The sequence below is a fragment of the Portunus trituberculatus genome, chromosome 15 (assembly GCF_017591435.1).
Source record: "Portunus trituberculatus isolate SZX2019 chromosome 15, ASM1759143v1, whole genome shotgun sequence".
Taxonomy (NCBI): Eukaryota; Metazoa; Arthropoda; class Malacostraca; order Decapoda; family Portunidae; genus Portunus; species Portunus trituberculatus.
This window is the reverse complement of record NC_059269.1, coordinates 20,431,091-20,456,128: the sequence shown is the minus strand read 5'-3', so window position 1 is coordinate 20,456,128 and position 25,038 is coordinate 20,431,091. Positions and strand designations below refer to the sequence as shown.

Sequence of the window (25,038 nt, the reverse complement as noted above, 5' to 3'; positions counted from 1 at the left end):
AGAGAGAGAGAGAGAGAGAGAGAGAGAGAGAGAGAGAGAGAGAGACATGACGTCCTACCAGTGACATTACGAGTATTGTAATTGTAATCAATCAAAAATATTACATAATAATATCAAAGCCTTTTTGTTTATAGGTAGATGAATACAGAACGGCCGACGAGGATGAAATACATACGCTTCTATTTACCATTTGAAAAGGAAAAAAGATCCGTGATGGCCTCCAGTGACACTATTGTAACTGTAATCACCGGGAACCAAAAATCGCATACAAAAATAAAAGGAAAATATAAAAAAAATCGATGTAAGTAGATCAGTGCAGGAGTGGCAGCAGCCGGCCGCCGCATGCAGCTCTCCGGTGAAAAGTTAATAGGATTTGCTGGAACTAAAAGTTTTATAACCAGAATGGCATCAGTATTTTTCGTTTGGGCGGAGCGCTGCTCTACTCCTTGGGGACACCCCCGTGACCCGCCGTCTTGAAGGACATGCATTTTTTACCCACAAAGTTTTCGGTGCTTCCTTTCTGTGTCTGTGCGGTTTTTTGTGTTACTAGCGGAATTATGACAGATTTTCTAGCTCTCCCTCATTCATATTCATTTGTATTACCCCTCGCTTATAAGAACCATTTTTGGATTTAACTTGATAATTATTATGACAAATTTTCTAGCTCTCCTTCATTCATATTCATTTGTATTATCCCTTGCTTATAAGAACCATTTGTGGATTTAACTTGATACTTTAGCTTATTCTGAAGTGGTTCCTGTGTTAGTCTGAATGATCTCTTCATCTCCATCATTCACATTTCTTTACTTTCTTTGTCATAACCACCATCTGTAGACTCACATTCTTATCTCATATTCAGATTAAGATTGATCTAATTTTCAAATGCTTCTTGTCTTATCCTGAATATTCTTCCAGTCCCTCATTTATAACCACCATTAGTAAATTTCAATACTCCACTTCATTATAAAGTACTGTAGTTCCTCTTTTAGTTTGAATGTTACAGAAATATTTCTTCCATAACCTCCACGGATTAAGTATTACATCAGCCTTCTGCATTCGTATATTTTTATTAGAAGCGTTAAATCGTGCTGTATGGACACGGAATACACATATACCCTGGGGAATACAGGTGGTATGTGTATGTTATGCATTTATGAACGTAGTGACAACTTTTATTTTTAACGCATCAAACTGTCTGGGTTCAAAGCAGCATTCAAAGGTTAATACTCCTTGAGCGTCCATTGATATATTAACTTTGCTCACTCATTTATTTATTTATTGCTGTTAGTTGTTTTAATTATTTATTTAGTTAGCAAGTCAGTCAATCACTCAGTCGTTCTGACATTCATTTATTTATTTATTTGTTTATTCATTTATTTATTTAGTTAGTTACTTCCTTAATCAGTTAGTTAGTTGTGAAAAGTGTATGGGTGAATGAGTGAGTGAAGTAGTTAATCATGTTGGCTAAAATCCGCCCCTGATACATTTTATATTTTCGTAGCGTGCATAAGTCTTCTTTCAGTATTTTCAAGATAACGCAACGTATATACTCCACAGCTTTATTTTCCTGGCCTGCATAAATCTTCTCCTCTAAATATCTTCAAGAAAACACTACGTATATACTGCCAACCTTCACAGTGGTTCTTGTTTCAGCCTTACATGTTGTAAACTATCCCCAAGGAAACCTGTGGGTGGCTAGACATTGTTTTTTTAACCACTCCTCTCTCCCGTTACTTCGTTCGTTTAACAATGTTTTGTGTAATCTATCCCATGTAAAGTGTAGGTGGATATCAGGCGTCTTTCACTACCTTTCTCATCGCCTTTCTTGTATAGTCTCCTTCGTCTCAAGTGTAAGTGGCTAGCCGTCATATTTCACGATACTTTCATATTTCACTATACTCTTCCGCTCCTCCTTCTACGCTTGTGCTAGTTGGCGAACACGAAGCAAGGAGAATTACGTGATGGTGCAAGAGAGTCAATGACCTTTGGCTGGATCGAGCTTCTGGCCAGCCGCGGCGCAGGTGTGGAGGGACGGAGGGAGGGAGTTAAGTGCAAGGCAAGGTGAGGCAAGGCGAGGCAAGGCTAGACGTACCGACACCTAAGAGGATGAACGAAGGAAACAGTGATGAGGAACGTAAAAAGAAGGGAAGGAATAAAAAGTTGTGGTGAGGATTGTAAACATAAAGGGAAAATCAAAGTTGTAATGAGTACGAATGAATTAGAGAAAAGAGAAGAGGAACAGAAAGACTGGTGAGGAACAAGAAGGGTAATAATTGTGCTGAAGGACATAACGAAAAGAAAAATAAGAAAAAGAATGAGAAAAATAGTAAAGAGCATAAATGAAAGCTGAATAAAACTAGCGATGAAGAAAGATATAACGAAAAGTAAACAAGTGAATAAAATCGTGATGAACATAAAACAAACTAAAATAAAAACAACAGGAAGAAGAAAAGATAAGAAAAAAAGAAATATGTCACTAAGCACACGAAAAACATAAAAAAACATAAAAAACAACTGAAAAAAGTAAACATGTTAGAATATATTTATAAAACATTATACATCGACTCAGTGTGTGTGTGTGTGTGTGTGTGTGTGTGTAAGTGCCACAGCGGAGAACGTGTATGTGCGTATTACTCTATCTCCCTCCCTTTCACTCCCCTTTCTCTCCCCTCTCGTTTGGTTCTGTTTACTACCTCTAGAGGAGTAGTAAGGAGGAGGTGGGGAGGAGGAGGAGCATAGAAGAGCATCGCCCTTGCCTGAGCCAACCCGAGGAAGGCCGTGAAGAGATGACGTGTGAGCCAAGAGAGAGAGAGAGAGAGAGAGAGAGAGAGAGAGAGAGAGAGAGAGAGAGAGAGGCCCCAGTGAGTGAGTAGTAAGAAGTGAAACTGCAGCATATCAACTTGCAGGAGGAGGAGGAGGAGGAGGAGGACGAGGAGGAGGAGGAAGTGGAAGAAGAAAAAGAAGAGGAAGAGAAGGAGAGGGAAAAGTAAAATGAGGAGGAGGATAAGGAGATGGAAGTGGGGCATATGGAGGAAGCAGAAGAGGAAGAAGGAAATGAGATGAGAATAAGAGGAGGGAGGAAAAAATGACAATTGAAGAGGCAGAGAAGAGAGAAAGAGAGAGAGAAAGATGGAGTGAAGGAAAGAAGAAAGAAAACGAAGAAAAGGAATAAAGGGAAAGAGAGAAATAATGATAATGATAATGATAATAGATGATGATGATGATGATGATGATGATGATGATGGAGAGGAGGGAAGAGGAAGAGGAACAAGAGGTAAATACGAATGGCAAGGAAAATCGAAGTGTGGTACATGCTTAATTACGTGAAAGCAGCGGTTTTCTTGTTTTTTATTTAACTCCTCGCTTTAATTCACTCTGGCCAACTTTCAAATACAAACCACAAGAAAAAAATACAACAATGAAAATAAAAACAACACATGATTTACTCACAAAAAAAATAAAAACTGAACCACGTATATGCAGAAACCTTGGAGACGCTCAGAGGAAACAGGAGAGGAAGAATACACGGAAAGAGGAAATTTATGTATAGAAATGGCAGGAGGAGGATGAGGAGGAGGAGGAGGTGGGGCCATGAGTTAGCGGTTTAGTTTCTTTACGTCAGCGAGGCGGTCCCGAGCTGAAAGGAAGGTCATGGTGGTACAAAAACAAGCTGAACCAAGAAGCAAGGCAAGGCTTTGACTTCATTCCTCGAGATCATGTTCTTAAGTGCAAAATGCTATTAATATTAGTGTTCCAACCTCTGATTTCCCTATACTTGATGATACTCCTATTTCTTGTTATTATTCCTATTCTTCCTGATGTTACTCTCCCGTGCACCCCTTCCCCTTTGCAGTATTTCTCTCTTTTATTTCCGTCGTGTCTCTCGTTTATTTCTCACTGCCCCTGTTCGTCTTCCTTCCCATCTCTCACTTTATAAATTTTCACGAGTTCCGAATACTGCCTGATTGCATATATCTCTTCTTCCACTCCATTTCCACGCACTATTTCTCTTTTTTATCTCTCACCGTTCGCCTCTCGCATTCCATCGCCACTCATCCTTAATCTTCTATCTCATCCTTACTTTAGAAATCTCTCGCCTTTTTTTCTATTATTTTTTTACTTCCCCTACTGTGTTCTATCTGTATTTTCCTTCTCTTATGTGTCAGTGTTTATTTTATTCTTTCGTTCATTTTTCGTTTGTCATCTTATAACTTTCGAAATGTATTACTTTTTTCTGCCTAATTTTCTCATATCACCTTCTCTTACGTAGTCATTCTCTTTCTGTTTCTCTTATGCTTTCCTTCACTTCTTATTCCTTGTCTTTCTTTTGTCTGTTATCATAATTTTTCTTTTTCTCTTACGTGTTCTCTTTTCTCTTACTTCTTTTTTCATTCTTACGTTTATTCTCTCCTACCATCTTACTCATCACTTGCAAAAGCTTCCACCTCCCATTCCTTCTTGTCTCTACCGTTTTACCGCCGTCTCATCCTTTACGGTCCTCACAATGCAGTGTTTATATGACCAGCACACGTTGGTCCATCAGTTCACATTTGTCTCCCATCTCAAGGGTATCAGTTGTGTATCTCCATTCTGAGGATATATTGTAGCAGTTATTGCGTGGTGCGTATGCTGTTACTGTGGTGGAGCTTCTGTTTTCTGCTAGCTATTTATTCAGACGTCTTGCACTTCACTTCATTTGGTATTCGACGCCGAGTGTTTCGAAAGGCTCTTGAATTATTAGGTTGAAATATTGTTCGTTTGCTGATGTGGTTTTAGAAGTGAGACCGTCCTTGCATCATTTTGTGTCTGAGAGAGAGAGAGAGAAACGCAAAGGAATACATACGAGGAGCACAGAGCAGCACATCTACTGGACCTTAATAGCTCTTTGTGATATGATACGTGTGTTTAAAGCATAATTTGTTGGACTATCATTGTATCTCTGTATTTGAAAGAGAAACACGAAGGAATTCAAACGTGGCAGAAATAGCAGCGGCGATTTGGCTCTCTGTGATACGGTACATTGATTCAAAGCAAGTGATATGAACTATTATTGCATCATTTAGTGTCTGAGAGAGAAACAAAGAACATAAAGGTAGAATACACAGCAGCTTACCTATTGGCCCTTTTTGTCTTACTGTTATATGCTAGACTAAATAAACACAAAACAGTACAAAGATAAATAAGTAACAGTATGTGTTTTGACAGGTAGAATAAACAGCAGCTCACTTTTTGCCTCTTTGTTATCTTACTAAACTAGACTAAGTAAACACAGCAGTACAAAGGAAGATAAGTAACAGTATATATTTTGACATTTGCTCTCTCTTTTATGATATGTTAGCCGTTTAACAAGAGATATGGGATGGTAAATGTAAATACTTGAGTGTAACAGACGCAAACAAGTCAATTTTACCCGCTGTGAATATTCCATTACCTGTGACTAATTGGCTTTAATTAACACCACCACTGTAATGACTCTCACACATCGTACCCTCTCCCAGTCACCTTGAACTCGTTACGTCCTCTTCCTCACTTTACGACCTTCGCCTCAACCTCCTCTCCACATACCCCCTTGCAAAGCCTTACTTATCCCGTACTTCATCCCTGCACACTCTTCCGTACCCTGCTTTTCTTCTCGCCTTGAAAACCATCACTAGCCTACACAGTCTATCTTCACCTCTACACAACCCAGCCAGACCACGCCACGCCACGCCACGCTACCCCACAATGCATCATCCTCGTTCTCTCCTCTTAGACTTAACGTGGTAGTCGAAGGAGTCTGACTTCATATGTAATAGGTCCGTTTATGCACGATCACGTCTCTCTCTCTCTCTCTCTCTCTCTCTCTCTCTCTCTCTCTCTCTCTCTCTCTCTCTCTCTCTCTCTCTCTCTCTCTCTCTCTCTCTCTCTCTCTCTCTCTCTCTCTCTCTCTCTCTCTCTCTCTCTCTCTCTCTCTCTCTCTCTCTCTCTCTCTCTCTCTCTCTCTCTCTCTCTCTCTCTCTCTCTCTCTCTCTCTCTCTCTCTCTCTCTCTCTCTCTCTCTCTCTCTCTCTCTCTCTCTCTCTCTCTCTCTCTCTCTCTCTCTCTCTCTCTCTCTCTCTCTCTCTCTCTCTCTCTCTCTCTCTCTCTCTCTCTCTCTCTCTCTCTCTCTCTCTCTCTCTCTCTCTCTCTCTCTCTCTCTCTCTCTCTCTCTCTCTCTCTCTCTCTCTCTCTCTCTCTCTCTCTCTCTCTCTCTCTCTCTCTCTCTCTCTCTCTCTCTCTCTCTCTCTCTCTCTCTCTCTCTCTCTCTCTCTCTCTCTCTCTCTCTCTCTCTCTCTCTCTCTCTCTCTCTCTCTCTCTCTCTCTCTCTCTCTCTCTCTCTCTCTCTCTCTCTCTCTCTCTCTCTCTCTCTCTCTCTCTCTCTCTCTCTCTCTCTCTCTCTCTCTCTCTCTCTCTCTCTCTCTCTCTCTCTCTCTCTCTCTCTCTCTCATTCACCTCTCTCTTCTCAAAACCGTCACTTCTCAAAATTCTACGAGGGCCGTGCGCAGAAGACTCAGATATTGATAGAGTTGCTGTCTCACTTCCCCCCCCCTCTCTCTCTCTCTCTCTCTCAAGTGGCGGCGCAAGTTTCAAGCGCAAGCCGAGAAAGAAATTAGAATGTAAATGATGATGATGTTATTTAAGACTGGGAACTTAACTGGAGAAACTCGTGGTCGTGTGTTTTTATTATTCTCTCTCTCTCTCTCTCTCTCTCTCTCTCTCTTTCTCTCTCTCTCTCGATTTTTTTTTTCCAACCTGGTGTGACGCGAGGAGTGAGACGGGGGGAGCGTGATGCAGCATTCATTAAAGCTCACCAGTGGTTCGTGTCCCGCCTCTTGCTCCCCAGCCCGTCACTGCCTATTGTTACTCGCGGTTCCGTAGTGAGAAACAGGGACGGGTTGCAATTATGTCCATTAGGCGAGGTAATGGTTAAGCGCGTGGTTGTAAAAAGTGGCTATGATACATTTTTCCAGTGTTTTTGCCAGTTGAATTTGAGTTACACTTGTGATTTTGTGATTTATTGATGGTTTGTTGTTATTCTCACCATCATCGTCATCATTATTCGTCATCATCATCATTATCATCATCAGTTTGCTCGATTTCACTTCACGACAAAGATTTTTTTCCAAATCTCTTTCATTTCAGTACTTTTATCTTCCAGACCAGGCCAGCTTAACTTTGTACCCTCTCCATATCTCTCTCTCTCTCTCTCTCTCTCTCTCTGCTTTCCCTTCCTTTTACTTTCCCCAAGCTGGCATTCCGTTGTTGCTATTGTTCAGAAGCTTGCAACATTTACAGCGGTTCTTTACGATCAGACCACTCACGGAAGTAGGATCGAGGGAATCTGCTCGTGTATTGCAGATAGAACACTAGAAGACTTACTACTCTGGCTGACTTGTGCTCTACTACCACATTCATCTTCGTCTTTCCTGGTCTCAGTTTGATGGACAGAAGCTTAATTCCTCTCTCGCCAACATGAGAATATATAACTCGTATTTTCTTCAGGTTTAGTGGTTGTATAGAGTGACTGGGAGACGTAGAACACTGCCAGGTATAAAGTGTCGATTGAAGTGTTTGATTTTCAGTTTTCTTCGTTATTTTGATGCCTTAGTAGGTAGGTTAGTGACTCGAGTTCTGTTTGCATAAATAGGTAGGTAAATATGAGTAAACAAGTATATAAGTAAACAGGTAAATAGGTAAATAAATAAATAACTATACTTGATTTTTTTTATATATATATTTTTTTTTCACGAGAAGAGCCGGGCAAGCGAGCAGAACCAAGTGAAGCCGAGGCAAGCGTGGAAACATTTATTATTCACATCAAAATCCTTCCTTCCCCCCATGAGGGTAAAAATAACAAGAAAAACCTTCAATCATTCATATAATCCAATTGAGCGGCGCGCCACCCGGGACATACCAAACACCGGTGCAATCAACTCTTTTATCTTTTTTTTTACGCTCCATTTTTTTCCAAATTCATTCAAGCATATAATTAGTCACAGATACCGCTTTTCTATCCCCGTCTCTCCCTCCCCGATCCCTCGTGAGAGAAAGAGAGAGAGGGAGTGAGAGAGAGAACCTGTGTCGTGAGTGGAGTGTGGGTGGTGGTGGTGATGGTGGTAGCAGCAGAGAAGGGTCCGTCTACCAATTCTCTCTCTACCCGCCGGCGTAATAAGACTCAATACCTTTCCTTATTTAGGGTCACGTAGACGCTAACTTTCCCCCAAGGCCCGTATCTGACATGAGTCCCCCTATCACTCCTCACTCTCTAACTCCCTCCTCCTCCTCCTCTTCCTCCTCCTCTTGACTCTTGACTCATTATAACCTTCCCTCTATGTTCCTCTTAATTATTCCTTAGTCTTCAATGGCTTCTGTATCTCTAAACCTTCATTTAAAATTTTTCTTCTACTAGTGTTTCTCCCGCCCTGTCATCAGTCAGTCAATCATAACACTATTGTCAGTCCTGGCTCTCCCTTCTCAATCATCACCTCGCCTTTGTAGCTTGCCTTCCCCGTCTCCCTTCCTTCAATACCACCGACTCTCACTCCTCGGCCTCGGCATGTGAACGTCCCTCGGAGAATTTCACGAGAGGCCGATGCGCTCCAAGGTTTCTTCTGCTTCCGGGTCGCGGTGCCAAAGGGGCGGCCACTATGACGATCATGACGACACACACACACACACACTACAGGTCACTAAACACACACACACACACACACACACACACACACACACACACACACACACACACACACACACACACACTGGGACTCACTACGTTCACACACCCACGTACCCAGCAGGCTCACACACTTACACGCTCCTCCCTCAGGTTATTTTTAAGTGTAGATAGGCATTCATTTCCTGAAGGCACGTGTTAATGTTTTGCAGAGGCGCTCGTGCATGTGTGTGTGTGTGTGTGTGTGTGTGTGTGTGTGTGTGTGTGTGAGGGAAGCTGTCAATATTCACCACTTGTTATCCTCCTCCTCCTCCTCCTCCTCCTCCTCTTCCTCCTCCTCCTCCGTCGCGGTCAATATTCCCTCTCTCACCGACATAAGAGGTACTTGTGACTATAGACGTTTATACTTGTTTTTACCCTTTTATCTTATACGTGCCTTATTAACACTAGCTGCGTAGGTAGACGCGTGACCAGAGAGAGAGAGAGAGAGAGAGAGGGAGGGTATCATTGTTGGAGCTTGTATCCTGTCCTATACAAACACGCTTGGTAGAACTCCATCGATACGGGCAGCGGACCAGAGCTTGTCACACACACACACACACACACAATAAAACGTTGAAAAATGAAGGTCGTTACAATATAAAAAAAACTCTTATAAAACTATTAAGAGAGAAGAAAATGTATTCGAGGAAGTAGATAAGAAGGAAGTGGAGAGAAATTGGCTATTGTGGTTTGGCGCTCCTTACCTCATCATTTTTGTTCCACTCAGCAATATCTTCCCGGCGGGCGAGGCGAGGCAGACAGTTACGTAAGAGTCCTGAGTCTGTGGTGCCGCTGCTGGGGACAATGGTGTTCGTGGCTGACAATCCTACTTTAGCCCTTCACCCTGAAAGTTAAGATGAAAGAGACGGGGAGGACGCGGTAGCTTCTTCGTGAATACTAGGGTGACAAGACTGCAAGAATCATTGGGGATTTTTGTAAGAGTTTTTGTTTATTATCAGTTTTCAATGCCTCGTCTGTCAGAGAGTTGCGGACCTCAACTAAGCAAAACCTTTCCTTATGAGACTACGAGTATATTAACATTGGGAATTGTGTGTTTTATGTTCTCTCTTGTCATAAGATCGTTTGCTTATTTTTAGCTTTCAGTGGCTTGTCTCTTTGTGTTATGGACCTCGGAAGCTAAATAAAATCTTTCCTTATGAGACTATATTAACATTGGGAATTGTGTTTTATTTTCTCTCATATCATAGAATCCTTTGCTTATTAATAGCTTCCAATGCCTTGTCTCCTTGTGTTGCGGACCTCAACTAGGCAAAACCTTTCCTTATGAGATTATATTAACATTGGGAATTGTGTGTTTTATGTTCTCTTTTATCATAGGAGCCTTTGTTTATTAATAGCTTTCAATACCTTATCTCTTAGTGTTGTGGACCTCGGAAACTAAGCGTTTTTGTTTTTGTTTGTTTATGGAGCGTGGCGGTGTAGTGAAGCACAGCTGTTGGGTTGATGGAGCAGCGCCATCATGTGAAGAAAGTCTCTAAGCGGGAGGGAGAGAGGCAGTGAGGGGACCGGGGGAGAGGGAGATAGGGTAAGGGAAGGAAAGGAGGAGAAACAGATAGAGAGAGAAGAGGAGAGAGTGGGTGTTTACAAATAGTTACCGAAGCGTGAGCAACTCCAGAGATAGCAAACTGTGCGGCCTTGGGTGTGGCCGTCAGTTGCCTTGCGGGACAGAGGCACGCACGCCACGCACGGAATTAGACTTACCCTCAACTGTAGCAGCCTCTAAGCGGCCTCCCATGCATGCACGTCAGGTGGACAAACACGTGCATGAGAGTGAGGCGATATTGCGTGGCTGGTGGAGGCAACAAACCCATTGGAGAAGTAGCGATTGACACACACACACACACACACACACACACACACACACACACACACACACACACACACAGCATTTGATTCTTAGAACACGATAATGATAGGTGAATAAATGGATAAGTAAATAAAAAAGAAATAATGTCACGTAACGACAGCTTGGCAATGCGATGAGGGCCCCACCAGGCAGTGTGTCTCGCGGGTCAGGGCGGCAGCTGTGTGGCAGGCGATATAAATGTGACATGAGGGTGACGAGAGGCAGGGGGGACATGAGCACTGTTGATACCGATGAAAGCTGATAAAACTATTCACTCTCACTGCTCGTCTTTACACTTTACCAAACTTTATTTAACTTTTCTTTAACTTTACTAAATTCATTTCAGCCTCGCAGTCAACCTCTCTCTCTCTCTCTCTCTCTCTCTCTCTCTCTCTCTCTCTCTCTCTCTCTCTCTCTCTCTCTCTCTCTCTCTCTCTCTCTCTCTCTCTCTTTCTCTCCCCTTCCTTCCGTCCCTCTCTACTCCATTCTTCACACGTGTCTTACTTGGCTTCCTTTAATAATATTGTTTGTTTAATCGTGTTCATTTGCACCTCCTTCCCTGCATGGATGTTAAATTATTAGCGGGTAAATTGTTGCTGTCGACAGTCGCTGAGTTTACTGGATACACTGGGGTAAAAAGAGCTATTCCGAGCATTTGCAACGAGCGAGGCGAGCAGTGGAAAGCGAGTGTCAGAACAGCATATATAGTGTGCAGGGGAGACAAAAAAAAAGAGAGGTGTACATTTAACTATTGACAGTGTGTGTGTGTGTGTGTGTGTGTGTGTGTGTGTGTGTGTGTGTGTGTGTGTGTGTGTGTTTATAGTATTGAAGCGAGCTTGTCTCCTGATAGCAAATTATTATACTTTTTGTCTTTTTGTCATTAAAGTTTATGTACTGCACTGTTTGCATACAGAAACACACACCATTTCCTCTCGGGTATTGCATTTTATAGATTACTACAAGAGAGAGAGAGAGAGAGAGAGAGAGAGAGAGAGAGAGAGTCCTAAAATTAATGTACTCTTCCCATCCTCTATGTGACCGTTCACGGCTGACTTTGTTGTCCCAGTCCCTGAATCACCGTTCGTTCCACACCAGCGCCTGCGAGAAGTATTGGAACAGTCTCTTGCCAGCAGATCTTTCTCTAACCTTGAATCTTCCCTCTTGCGCTCGCCCGCCGCCTCTCTTTCCTCAAAGCTCCCACGTTCGAGGCCTTCAGCCAGGCAGCTCCTCACGCTCATAAGGCAGAGACAACCGTGAGGCGCCCGTGATCGCTTTCCCCCTTCCCCCAAGCACCTCCTTTCTCCCTTCCCCCAGCACCTGCAGCCCATATATATTCCAGCCTGTAAAGGAAGAGAGAGAGAGGTGGGGAGAGAGAATTAATTTTGCTGCGTTGTTGTGCGTCATCATATTAAACGGCACAGTTCCCCTTCTCTTTTCTCTTTGCTCTCTCTCTCTCTCTCTCTCTCTCTCTCTCTCTCTCTCTCTCTCTCTCTCTCTCATCCCTTTAATTGCGGCCATACAGCGGGACTAAATGCTGTGAACAAGAGGCAAATAGTGTATGAAATTCTCTGGCAGTACTATTAATTGGACCTGTCCCTCGATGTGTTATTGGGATGATAGACTGGGTGGGGAATGAGTGTACGGTGCCCTGTTGATGTCTGTCTGGCCTGTTTGTGTCCGTCCTGGTCAGTGCATGTGTGTGTGTGTGTGTGTGTGTGTGTGTGTATTGTAAAGTATGCTGGTTGGTCGTGTTGGTGTGTGAAAGTGTAGGAATAAAAATGTTATTGTTATTATTATTATTGCTATCGTGTGTGTTGTGTTGTATGACTGTGGTTGATGTATTAATAGTGTTGTGTGTACAGTGTGGTGGTGGTTGTGGTAATAGTGGTGGTGAGGTGTGAAAAGTATAGAAATGAATGTGTTATTATTATTGTTGTGTGTTTCTGCGTGCTCTGTGTGTCTGTGTGTGTGTGTGTGTGTGTGTGTGTGTGTGTGTGTGTGTGTGTGTGTGTGTGTGTGTGTGTAATGGTGATGACTCGGATTGGTATTGTGTAACTGACTGTGTTGTCAATAGAGCGGAGTTGTGTTGAATCGAGTAGGTGGCGTGAAGGCTAGTGTGATAATGTACACTGAAGTTAGGCAGGATAAAGGCACGAATTTTGAAACTCTTTACTCCCTCAGTACGATCATTTTATAAAGCTGTGGAGTCCGGTAGGTATTTTTTCGTTGATGATGTAGAGCCCATGTTAAACTCTCACTACAGGCATTAAGACTACCCTTGGGAACCTTAAATAGAATCAACTATCGCCAAAGATAATCGAGATTGTATACATATGTTGAAACCATCGCTGGAGGCATAAGAAATACCTTCAAGAACCCCAATTAACATCCATTAAAGCTGGTTCAGAGCAATCAAGATGAGATATTTACGTTCCTTAATGTTTCTCTTCTATACTTTTTAGAAGCCGCAACATTTCATCATCCAGTTTTGCCACCATATTCACTTATTTCATCATTATGAGTTGAATATTATCCTCATCGCACTGAACACTCTTATATCGAAATTCCATTATTAACTGACTTTTAGAATGGTAGATTAATGATTAGGACGTCAGTTTCTGGTGTTGGAGATGATGTAGCAGTGTTAGCGTTTGATGCAAGGGCGGAGTGGTGGTACGCCAGGTGTTGTGTTGCCGTGATGAGTGTAAAGGGCGTGAAGGTGTATGTGGCATTGTAATGAAGGTGGCAAGCCGAGGACGCGAAGAGACCGAAGAGACAGGTGTTTTGTTGTGCCAAGGCGTCGAGAGAGAGAGAGAGAGAGAGAGAGAGAGAGAGAGAGAGAGAGAGAGAGAGAGAGAGAAAGATTATAACAACCCTGAACGCGATGCCAACCAATAGCACCTTGTCCCTGTTCCGTCCCTCTCTTCCCTGTTCCCTCCCATCACCTTATACCAAGAAAAGAGGAAGGACTAATGGAAGGAGAGAGAGAGAGAGAGAGAGAGAGAGAGAGAGAGAGAGAGAGAGAGAGAGAGAGAGAGAGGGGAGGTGGAAATACTACTGAAAGACTGTAATGTTTTCCTTTTCTCTTTCTCTTTTCATGAAGGTATACGAGCATTGCCATTGAAGAGTTCCTTTTATGTGACTTTCCATTGAAGTTTATCGATACAAGCTGATGAGGAGGTGACGTGCCTCATCTAGATTTCTGAGTGGTGGTGATGGTGATGGGACAGAGTTATGGTGATGTGTAATGATGACTTTTATGGTTCATGATGGCAGTTCCCGAAAGAAAAATAAATATCTACTAGTAATCGTAGCACTGGGAAAGCAAACATGTAATAACAACAAAACCAGAGGAAATTAACAACAAATTTAAAAACCACACCATGATGAAGCTACGTCCATGAAACTTATATACCAACCTTGAATTATACAAGTACGCCAGTTCACCCTAAACCACCCATCACAGCATCCCAGACTTACCCATGCATCACTCCTCCCTTTTTTTCCCCCTTGCTTCCCCTACCTGTCCCGTTCCCTCCGCCGCTGCCGTAAATCTAGGAGCCTCGACATGCCAAGGTGACGGTGGCGGCGGCTGTAGCTATGACGGAGGCTGGGATGAGCGTGTGGGGCCTGTCACTTTATCGGCGCGTGCGGTGGAGGAGGATGTGCTAAATATAAGGCCCAGCTATCTAAAATGCGACAGTCCTGCCCCCATGAGACCTCGAGGGTGGCTATTCTGGAAAACGAGGCAGCCATTATATTGATCGACGGTGGGTTGTGGTTTGCCAAGGTCATCCTGGAGGTCCCACTTCGATGCTCCTTCATACTGCGTTCTGCTGGTGGCGACTGGAGGCGCTGGTGGCGAAAGAACTGAACAGCTCTCCTCGATGTATCGTTGTGTTTATTGATGTATTATTTGTTATTGTTATTATTATTATCATTATTATTATTATTATTATTATTATTATTATTATTATTATTATTATTATTATTATTATTATTGTTATTATTTGTTGGTGGTGGTAGTTGTAGTTGGTGGTGGTTGTGGCGGCGGTGGTGGAATCGCTGGTGGCCACCAAGGCATTGTCCCAGGCAAGGAGTGGCCGCCACATCCTCTTTAAAGCAGATCGTAAGAGCAAAGTTCGCCTCATGTCAAAGGCGATGATTTGGTTCTTTCATCGCAGACACATGAATGCGCAATTCTGATACCTCATGTCCTCCTCTCCTTCATTAGACTAATGCTCTTTTACGCGAAATATATAATGATGTATTTTTTTTTTCAAATTATACATATATAAACACTATATTGAAAGTGTATGAGAGCTGTGGACTCTCACCTATCACCTTCTCGTGGTTGGGGACAGGTGGAATATAGGTGAAAGTAGGCACAGAAGTATGAAAGGGACGCGTGTGGGCTACTGCCAGGCTCTCCCTCTATTGACAGCTTTGCCACTATCAGCCCAGTGACCGATGCTAGTCCCTGCTCCTGGCACTCGATACTCGGGTATGAATTTTCTGCTTCATGCCTTTGTGTTTCTGGATGTTGGTCGCAGACTGATTTCCTCGTTATTATGATGTACTGTCGCAGTCATTGTGGTCTGAATTCTCAACTGATTTACTCTCTATCTCTTTCTTTAACCACTAGTTACTGTGTCACTAGGAATGATTAATCAGTTCCTCAAGAGTAATGTGGGTATCCTTTTCATTTTTCATTAGAACCATAAAAACACTCTTAAAAACGTGTAACTTCTAGTAGAGCCTTTTGAAAATACTGAGAGGCGGAGCAGAAGTGTTTCAGAATGTGATCTTTATTCATCCTCGTGGTCAGCAAAGATCATGCATAGATATAAGCCGTTCTTCTCCTCTTCCTTCTCCTCCTCCTTCTCCTCTTCTTGCTTCTGCCATTCCTCCATCAACAACTCTAATGTTTATATTTTGCTGATTTGTTTATTTGTTTGATGTCCGACCACCTGGCGACGAGCTCCGCACCCCTTTTGCCCTTTATTCTTAGCCCTGTTCGTTGTAAAAAAAAGTCATACTATTTAATTAATGTAGAAAGACTGATTAACATGCGTGTGGTCAGGACATCACGTTCCTTGTGTGTGTGTGTGTGTGTGTGTGTGTGTGTGTGTGTGTGTGTGTGTCGCCATGAGAACTATATATACGTCATTTTCAGTCTAAAATAAGATTTTCTTCCGTGAAACTATGTACGAGTATGCACTGGCAAGTTCCCAAATGCATGAAAGAAAAAAATGTGGCGAGAGAGAGAGAGAGAGAGAGAGAGAGAGAGAGAGAGACTCTTAAGCAGGTAGATAGTGATAAAGCACGTTCACTTAAGTTTTTACACATGCGTGTACAAAACTGTCTACGTTTATGAATGGTGTATTTTCTTTTTTGCTTGGAATCATTACTGAGACCGAAACTCTCTTTAGGTGAATGGGAATAAAAAAACAGTGTTCCCATCTCTATCGTCACGCACAACACCGCAAATGAAAGGAATATTTGGAGAATGAAGTGATAATTATGCACTTACTACTAAAACATCTGAATTGACGAGCATATACATAACAATTTAATCTAATCCCGAACAGTTGACCGCTTTGCTGCCTGTAAATCTAGTATTGCCCTTTATGTATGGTGCGGCAGTGCATGCATCCCCGCACAGCTGCCCAACCCCTCTCAATACTACACAAAAGCCTAGCTCTCCTCTACTGGAAAATCCCGGATGCGCTACTGCACACCCTTCCTCCGTGATGCCGTATATGCGTCACTGTTGCGTTGTGGCTGAATGGTATCACGAAATAAGTCCATTTAATTGCTCCACGTGCCCCATGTTTGAATTCACCCCCTGGCAGTAGACGCACAGTCCACGTACTCTCCACTACATCCTCTGCGGTCTGAGTCGATAAATACCTAAAGGCACCTGGCGAGGACAACCTGCACTAATCTAATGGAGTCTGTTTTCTGAGGTAACGGACTTTCCTCCATCTTATATTCATAGCGTGGGCATAGACAGTTAAGCACTCTAGCAAGAGGCGGCTTAGTATAGCTACATTTTCGTCTCGGTTTTCTTCACACACACACACACACACACACACAGATAGGTGATGATGTTAGTGACTAGCCCACGTTCTAGTAGCTGCAAGTAGGTGAGGGATGAAATTCGAGTTGCTGTGACCTCACAGTGTGTGGTGTGTGAATAGTCCCACTCAAAGATCGGTCACTATTAGATCTAGGCTTTTTTTTTTTTTTCTGTAGAATATCTGGCTGTGTCGTGAAGCCAGCAGACGACCATGGGTGAATAATACACGAACATAAATTTTCAGCTTTTTTTCTGTCTTGCTCATTGTCCCATTTTCTTTTTTGTGCAGGTTCGGAAGATCGGTGGCGGCGGTTTTGGGGAGATCTACGAGGGACAAGATCTGGTGACTCGCGAGCAGGTTGCCCTCAAGTTGGAATCCGCCAAGCAGCCCAAGCAGGTCCTCAAAATGGAGGTGGCAGTACTCAAAAAGCTTCAAGGTGTGTGTGTGTGTGTGTGTGTGTGTGTGTGTGTGCTGGCTAGAGCGGAGTGCCGACGGAGGGATATGAAGAGGTGGCTCCTCCGTTTCCTGGACCAATCGATGTCTCGCCTTGGTTCGTCTGGCTTGTTACCTCCTCTCGCCTCCCTGCTCTTCCCTTCCTCCCCTCCTCTGCCTTTCCCTCTCTCTCTCTCTCTCTCTCTCTCTCTCTCTCTCTCTTCTGGCCCTTCTTCCACTTCACTCTCCTCACTCTTCCCATTAAATGCCTCTCTCTCCCACTTTAGCTTCTCTCTCTTTTCCATCCTTTTCTTTCTTGGTTCTCCTTCCTTCCTCCCCCTTACCTAACAATACTGGTCGATTTCTCTTGATTTTCATTATTAACTTCTCGTGGAAGCGAGGAGGAATGCCTTCGACGTTATTGCATCCTAAACTTACGTAACTCTTTATATTACGTTGCCAACTTGCCTGTGTGGTACTTGGACTTAATCCCTCACCACGACTATTTTCAAAGCCCACAAAGATGAATAATCCGATTTTCTAGACTTTCCCCGTCTTTAACCTGTCACTAGGAAAAAAAAAAAAGAAATCCTTGAAAGCCCATGTCAATTCAACTTGAGTCTTGTGAATATTTTGGAGGTGAGCACGGAAGGATTTTAAAACACGATATGTTCTCCGTGACTCCGTCCCTCGGTATTTATTTTCCAACTTGCGTGCACAGGTCGCGAGCACGTGTGTCGCTTCATCGGTTGTGGGCGGAACGAGCGCTTCAACTATGTGGTGATGCAACTTCAGGCCAAGAACCTCGCCGAGCTGCGCCGCGCCCAACCCCGAGGAGCTTTCAGCCTTTCCACTGCGCTGCGCCTCGGCCACCAGATCCTTCGTGCCATCGAGGCCATCCACGAGGTCGGCTTCCTGCACAGAGACATCAAGCCGGTGAGGTTCTATTCCATGTCTTTGTGTTTTATTTCATCATTACTGTTTCATTTTTTGGTACAATATACACAGCAATATATCCCACACCAGCTTGCGGCATTGTTGGGTTGGTCGGATGGGTGTTCAGGCCTTGGCGGCTAGAATGGGAGAATTTCACCCATTATTCATCTGCTCAAAAGGGTCAACAAAAACCAGCTTTGAATTGTAGACTATTGCGCGTCATAGTCATACTGATGGTAATGTGTTCTGTGTGTGAAGGGTCTTCAGGCACTCAGCACCAAGGGTTCAAGTCACGGGTGCACAGTATAAAGCCATTCAGCTCCGCACGTTCACGTCATATGACATGACAGGAACCCGGGAAGTTCAAGGGTTGTTTGGGTGCGCGATACGGGCTTACCAAATGCGCTAAAACAAAATTTCGCACCTTATTGAAAGTGTGCGATAACGCCTATGCTAGATAACGGAAGGGGGCGTGATAGTCTGGGAGGGATAAATATAAGTACTGTTATTTTTATCTTGATAAATATATATGAAAGGAAGGGAGACTATGAAGAATAATTGTGTAGTAGGTACTAGGTACAATAAGCTTCGTCTTAAAATGAACTAGTGACAAAGAATATGAAAAATGATTGCAGGTGGACATTTACCAGCAAAATATTAAAGAAGATTGCATGCAGGAAAGTTTTGCCCAAGTTTTGGAACTTTGCTAATTAAGATATGGCTGAGGGAACAGTTGGTTGAAACAGAGTATTTGTCGCCCTTATTTTCTCTGAGATTAATTATATTCAGCAATTGTTTCATTCAACAACTTGATGTGACTTGTTTGCTGACAGCATTAACAATCACCATTTAATGGCAAGTGTTCATTTGAATTGAGCATCCCTTCAGTGTGTGACCTATGGTTTTATTGACAGTCCAACTTCAGCATGGGTCGCCTGCCTCACAACTGTAGAAAAACTTACATGCTAGACTTTGGACTTGCCCGCCAGTACACCAATGCAAATGGAGAGGTGCGGACACCCAGGGCTGCAGCTGGGTTTAGAGGTGGGTGGAACATTTATCATTATTTTTTTTTTGTATTAATTAGTCTCTGAGAGGTGTTCGATATACTGTTATTTGTTGTCACCTAATTACTCTTCATAGTGTGTGATGTGTAATATGTCTGATCAAGTAAGCAAGACTCTTTACTCTTAAGATCTGGGTTAAAATGCCAAGACATGGTTGTGAAAGTGTTGTCACTTACAGGAACAGTAAGATACGCCTCTATGAACGCCCACAAGAACAAGGAGATGGGCCGCCACGATGACTTGTGGTCCCTCTTCTACATGGTTGTTGAGTTTGTCAATGGTCAGCTGCCATGGAGGAAAATTAAGGACAAAGAACAGGTACATATTCATATTGTTTATAGTATCACTAATGGGCTTATGTTTTTGCTGGGAATCTGTAGCTGTCAATTAGAAACAATGAAGAATGATATACCTGCATATTCTCTATCATACATGTAGTTATCATTCACTGTGGTCACTAATGTGTATTCATTTTTCAGGTTGGTCTAATGAAGGAGAAGTACGACCACCGCCTCCTCATCAAACACTTGCCATCAGACTTCAAGCAATTCCTTGAACACATCCAGAATTTGGATTACCATGATAAACCTGACTATGCCGTGAGTGAATAACTTTACATTACAACTGTATCCTTTCAGGTCTGTTTAGAACTGGAAGAGTGATCAGGGCTCTGTTAAGGAATAGTATTGAGATAGTAGATGTTGAATTGGATACCTTGGACAGTGTGATGTATTGAGGATCAGCCCTCTCTCCCTCAGATACCAAGATAATATTACAAGGAAAAGACAGTTAATGTATTTGTATGAATAAATGCAATGGGTTGGTTTTTCCTCCTATAAACCAAATACATAGATAGATTTGTTTGACAAGTCAACATTGCCATAAAAGGTGGCAGCCTAGGCAAGGGACCTGATCTCACACACAGAAATACACACACACACACTACAATTTTATAACAGATGTTGTCGGGACTGTTTGAGCGCTGCATGAAGAGGCGAGGCATTAAGGAATCAGACCCCTTTGACTGGGAGAAGACCCCCACAGACAACTCCCTTGGAACCACGACTACCACCACTCATGCTGTCATCACCAAGCCACAGCATGCTGACAGGTGATCTTATATTTTCTCTCAAAATTATATGTTGATGGTTTATCTTTTGATCATACAATGGAGGGAAAGTGTAATGGACGTCTTACTTGCTTTCATGAAAAGTCCATGCATTCTTCTGTTATTACATACAACTCAGGATTGGACAGCAAGTCTACATAATCTGAAATCTAAGATATTTGTTTGAATTTGCAATTTGAATTTTTCTTTAATCTTGGAAATATAAATTTTTTTGTGTTTTAGAATCTTATATGATACAATAAAAGTTTTGTTTATAATCTTGATATAAATCATAAAAAGATGTCATGTGAGATTTTTTAGAGATAAGCTTTTTATATTAATCTGAGCAAAAACAAAAGCATTTAGGATATAACTTTTTTCTTGTGATGATTTGTGGTAGCTATTTAGTGCCATCTTAACCATCCCTCACATTCCTCACACAGCCGCCTGGCGTATGGTGGTGGCATGACAGACAACATGCTGGATGACAACGTGCTAGGCTCTGTTGACAATCAGGAGAATGTTGAGGCACACCATGAGCGGGAGCACGACCCACGCCGCCGCCGCCGCCGTGACACTGTCCTTCACCAGCCTCAGCCTAACATTAACCAGGTGAGCTGCGTCCCAGCCACCGACAGCTGGTTCCTCCCAATGTTACCTTTATCGGCCGCCTATGTTTATTCGGGCTGTCGAGACCAGACCTATGATGTGTGTGTGTGTGTGTTACCAGTGGTTATGTACAGGAGTAATCCCACATTTTACATTGATGCTATGGAGGTATGTCACTATTCTGACCGTTGTGTTCCCTATAAATCTGTACTGGGATGTAAGACTGAGAGGGGCTGGTGGGGTAGCTGAACCACAGTAGCATGGAATCCACTGCTTAAACCTCTTTGCTTTACCAACTTCCCACTTCTGGATTTGTATAACTTGTGTCACTCTGGTGAATCAGAGGCCACTCTGTGATGTCCAAGGACTGTATGCATCCTAGGATCTTGTCTGTTTTAAGTATCATTGTACTCTAATCTTTTATCTTTTAGTAGTGACAAGTAGAAAAATGGCTAGCGTTGAGTATTACTTCATTGAGCACGTCTCTGCCCTTGCTAGTTAGTACACTTGGCAAACACACCCTGCACTAGTGGTGTCCATTACTGGTAGGCAAGCTGCACCATTCACATTAAGCAAAGACAGTCCAGCACTCAGTTGGTTATTGTGAATTTGGCGTCTTCAGCAACAGGTGGAGACTAAGGAGCGGGTGCTGAACGATAACAACGTCAATGCCAACATCATCGCCAACAATGAGAAGGACACCAACGAGGTGGAGATGTCCCCCAAGAAGAGAAAGGTACAGCCTGCTCTCTCTCAGTCTGGTCAGGGTGTCTTTGCTCTGGTTTAGTTGTCCTTGCTACTGTAGTGTGTGTCTATCTATGCTGTGTAGTCTGCTCTCCTCCCTCCCACTTAATCTGTCTCTCAGCTCTTGCGGCCCTCACAAGTATCTTGTGTAGCAGTGTGTACTAACACAGTATTGAATAGTTTGTTTGAACATTACTAAATCTTCAGATTGGTAATAAGATGCCTCCCCACCAACCCCCCTCTGTAATGCGTGTGTAACCTGTATTTTATCTAAGCAAAGGGCTGGATGTCTTCCATTTATTAACCTTATGTAAAATTGATGACATTCACTACCAGTGGAACGTAGAGTGTCACAGCATCATGCCATAGCTGCTTGGCATAATGTATAGTGTACATTATTTACTTATATTTATATATACATACAGTGCAAAGGAAGTTATTGTCTTCATGATATACAGATTTAATTCTTAACTTCTTCAGGGAATTGACAATACAGGTAGTATATAAAACTAGTATCACACAAAGTGTGTCATCTTTCTGTGTGACCTTAGTTTCTTTCATTTTACTGATATACTCGTATTTAGAATTATTAAAAGCATAGTGATGCTATATTCTTATGTCTTGAAAAGTTGATTGTAGGATAAGGGAAAATATTTATAGTGGAAAAATATTCTAGGATTTACCAATGACAGAGACTAGGCTAATTAGCTAGAGAGAGAATGTGGGCTGAGAGTAAGTAGAGCATCTTTTATAATGATGAGATAGGAAAGAAAGGGATGCAGGGAGTAGTATTAGGAGAAGTGCCACTGGTGAATTGAGACAGCATAGTCACAACACATCATCATGTTCATCCAGCTCACCACATTGACCAGGGGATCCAAGTGGATAAGAAATTGAGTGGTGGGTATTTTAGTGAACATAATTTGGTAATTCCATTAGCAGCCAGTAGATCTGAACTAATGTTAAGAGTTCACAATCAAATGTTAGTCTTTCCAGCTTTTTCATCAACTGCTCATGGCTCAATCCAGCTTCCTCATCATTTCAATATTTCAAAAAGTAAAAATATGGGCATGCATCAAATTTACAGCAGTAATTTGATGAGGAAATACACTATTGCTCCCTATAAGAGGCTGATACTGTATATAATTTTAGTCCTGGAGGAAATTAGAAAAGGAGAGACAGACTGAAGTGAGTGAGGAAATTATAGAAAAGCAACCCCCTTCCCCAATAGAAGCAACTTACCTTGATATAATGTAAATTTGATAAAGTTTAAGTAGCCATTCACATCCTTGGTACCTTGTTCATCACAATGGTATGTAAACCGTAGCAAAACAAGGAAGAGTCAATATTGTCCTGTTATCATCATGTTTCTCATTTTACAATGAAGATTCAGAAATAGATTTAGGTAATTACTTTTCTACCTGTTATCTCTCTAATTTTCTCTCTGTTAATCTGTTTCTCTCCATATCTGATAATTTTCCTTTTCTATCTATATATCTACCAGTCCTACCTACCTACTATTTTTTTTTTCATCCTTTTATCCATTTACATATTTATCTTAATGATCAGCTTATCTTTTTATCTGTCAGTCTCTCTACCTACATACCTGTTCCTTTGTAGCTTCCTCAAAGAGGTCGCTACATCTGGTGGCATGTTTCAATACTTATCTTTGCCTGTTCCAGTCATTTTGCCTCTTATCCTCCAGTCTAGCACTGTCCTCCCATCTTATAGAACAAAGAGTATATTTTACTCTCATAAGTAGATTACTAACTTTATTTTTTGATACCTATTTGTTTTATTATGTAGGATCTTTTACAAATGAATTTACTATATTTATTAGGCATTGCTGTTGTACATGTAAACCTAAGAGTTTGAAGTTTCTTTGTGTGTTTATGACAGGAGGTATGGGTGTGTGTATGTATCTGTGAATTGAATGGAAATATGATAACTTACTCAAACACCATTGAACACTGAAAACCTCAAAAGTTGTAATATACAGTATAATCTTAGTCAAAACCATAACCTTTAAATGAAGGTTTACAGATAAAGGCACATTCTATTCAATATGTGCTCACTTTTTTAATTACCAGAGTCTACTGAGCATTGTTTATCTATCACTTTGACCTTTTGTAAAGAAATTACTTACATAAGAAACAGCTGTCTTCCAGAAATCATTATTAAGATGGAGATATCCTTGTACTGTAATGGAGGTGATTATTATGCTAGATACTGATACATATTGATGAAAAAGAGATAACTTGTGATGTTCTTGATGTCAAAGTATATCAGGAAGGAGTGTATGAATGGTAATGTGAAGTGCATAATGTGGTGACTTCTCTTTGTGGTGTTTACAGTTTTAGTGAATTCTTTTCCTACTTACTGCCATGTGAAAGATGAGAAAATGGTGATAGTGAATAACAGATGCATGGAACTAATTTTTAGGTTGGGTCTCTAAAGTTATGTTCTTTAGATATGTTTTCTTATAGTATTCTGTATTTTGGATTGAAGGATATTAAGGAGGTTTAAGTTTTTATCAAAGGTGTCTATTGATTTGTCTTCCTCTTATGTTTACCTTGATGTAATGTTAGAAACCTAAAAATCATATCATTGTAAGTTATGTCAGTGTAAGTGAAAACTGCAGTGTTATAGATCTCTGTAGTGTCTAGATTTATCTTTCAGTTAGAATAAGTACCAAGACAAATTATAATTTACTCTTTCAGTTTAGCCACATTGCAAATCTACACACATCTCTTATGATGTGCTATGTAAGTCAATAGAATAATCAGGCAATTTAGCACCACCACACTCACACATCCTGTATCATATCACAGTTATAAAAATACTTGAACTTTGTTGCCTTCACAAAGCTTATTGTTGCAAATTCACTGATCTTAAAGGTATTGATTCTGTTTATGTTAAATTTTAGCACATTGTTACAAGACACTGTTCCTCACATACACAGTCAGATTGCAAGCTTTCAGTGCACACTTTTAATATCTCATAAATGTCATTTGTGAAGCACAGTTATCTGCATCCATTGAGAACATCAGTAACATTGTTGCTTACATGTCTTTGCACTTAGCAAACTAAGAAAACACAGTTATATGATATTTTTTTTACAAGACACATTTTTCTAAGTGTAAGTTTCATAAAGCCAGAAAAAATCATATGATTATTAATTTTTACTCATATGTACACTCATAGTGAATATTAGATTTTATATGGACTCATGATTGAAAAATTATAACTTGTGAATATTGGTTTACTTGCATAAGTAAAACTTTGTTGCCACCACTGGGTTTTCTCAAATAGGAGAAGCTTTGGCATGTTATAGAATTTTTCATTGATTAGAAAATGCAGGCATATGTTCATTCCTTTTGCTAAGTTAACAGTTGTTGTTGGTCATCAGAAAGTTTGAGGTTGTGATGTGTCAGTTAACTGAGTGACTTGATAATGATA

General features: G+C 41.7%; 1 protein-coding gene across 11 annotated transcripts in view; it reads left to right on the top strand.

Moving 5' to 3' along the window:
* Positions 1-25,038, top strand: part of LOC123504033 — a 144,645-nt gene that overhangs the window by 97,006 nt on the left and 22,601 nt on the right. For 6 of the 11 annotated variants that reach the window (XR_006674688.1, XM_045254269.1, XM_045254271.1 and 3 more), the window contains exons 3-11: positions 16,972-17,119; positions 17,837-18,051; positions 18,966-19,095; positions 19,297-19,436; positions 19,598-19,717; positions 20,078-20,229; positions 20,670-20,838; positions 21,458-21,571; positions 24,300-24,344. Coding sequence is in view for 10 of the 11 variants with exons in the window: in XM_045254269.1 (XP_045110204.1) it covers positions 16,972-17,119; positions 17,837-18,051; positions 18,966-19,095; positions 19,297-19,436; positions 19,598-19,717; positions 20,078-20,229; positions 20,670-20,838; positions 21,458-21,571; positions 24,300-24,344 (1,233 nt within the window). In the remaining variant the exon portion in view is untranslated. The remainder of the gene's footprint in view (positions 1-16,971; positions 17,120-17,836; positions 18,052-18,965; positions 19,096-19,296; positions 19,437-19,597; positions 19,718-20,077; positions 20,230-20,669; positions 20,839-21,457; positions 21,572-24,299; positions 24,345-25,038) is intronic. The other 5 variants (XM_045254275.1, XM_045254273.1, XM_045254270.1 and 2 more) reach the window with 4 other exon arrangements.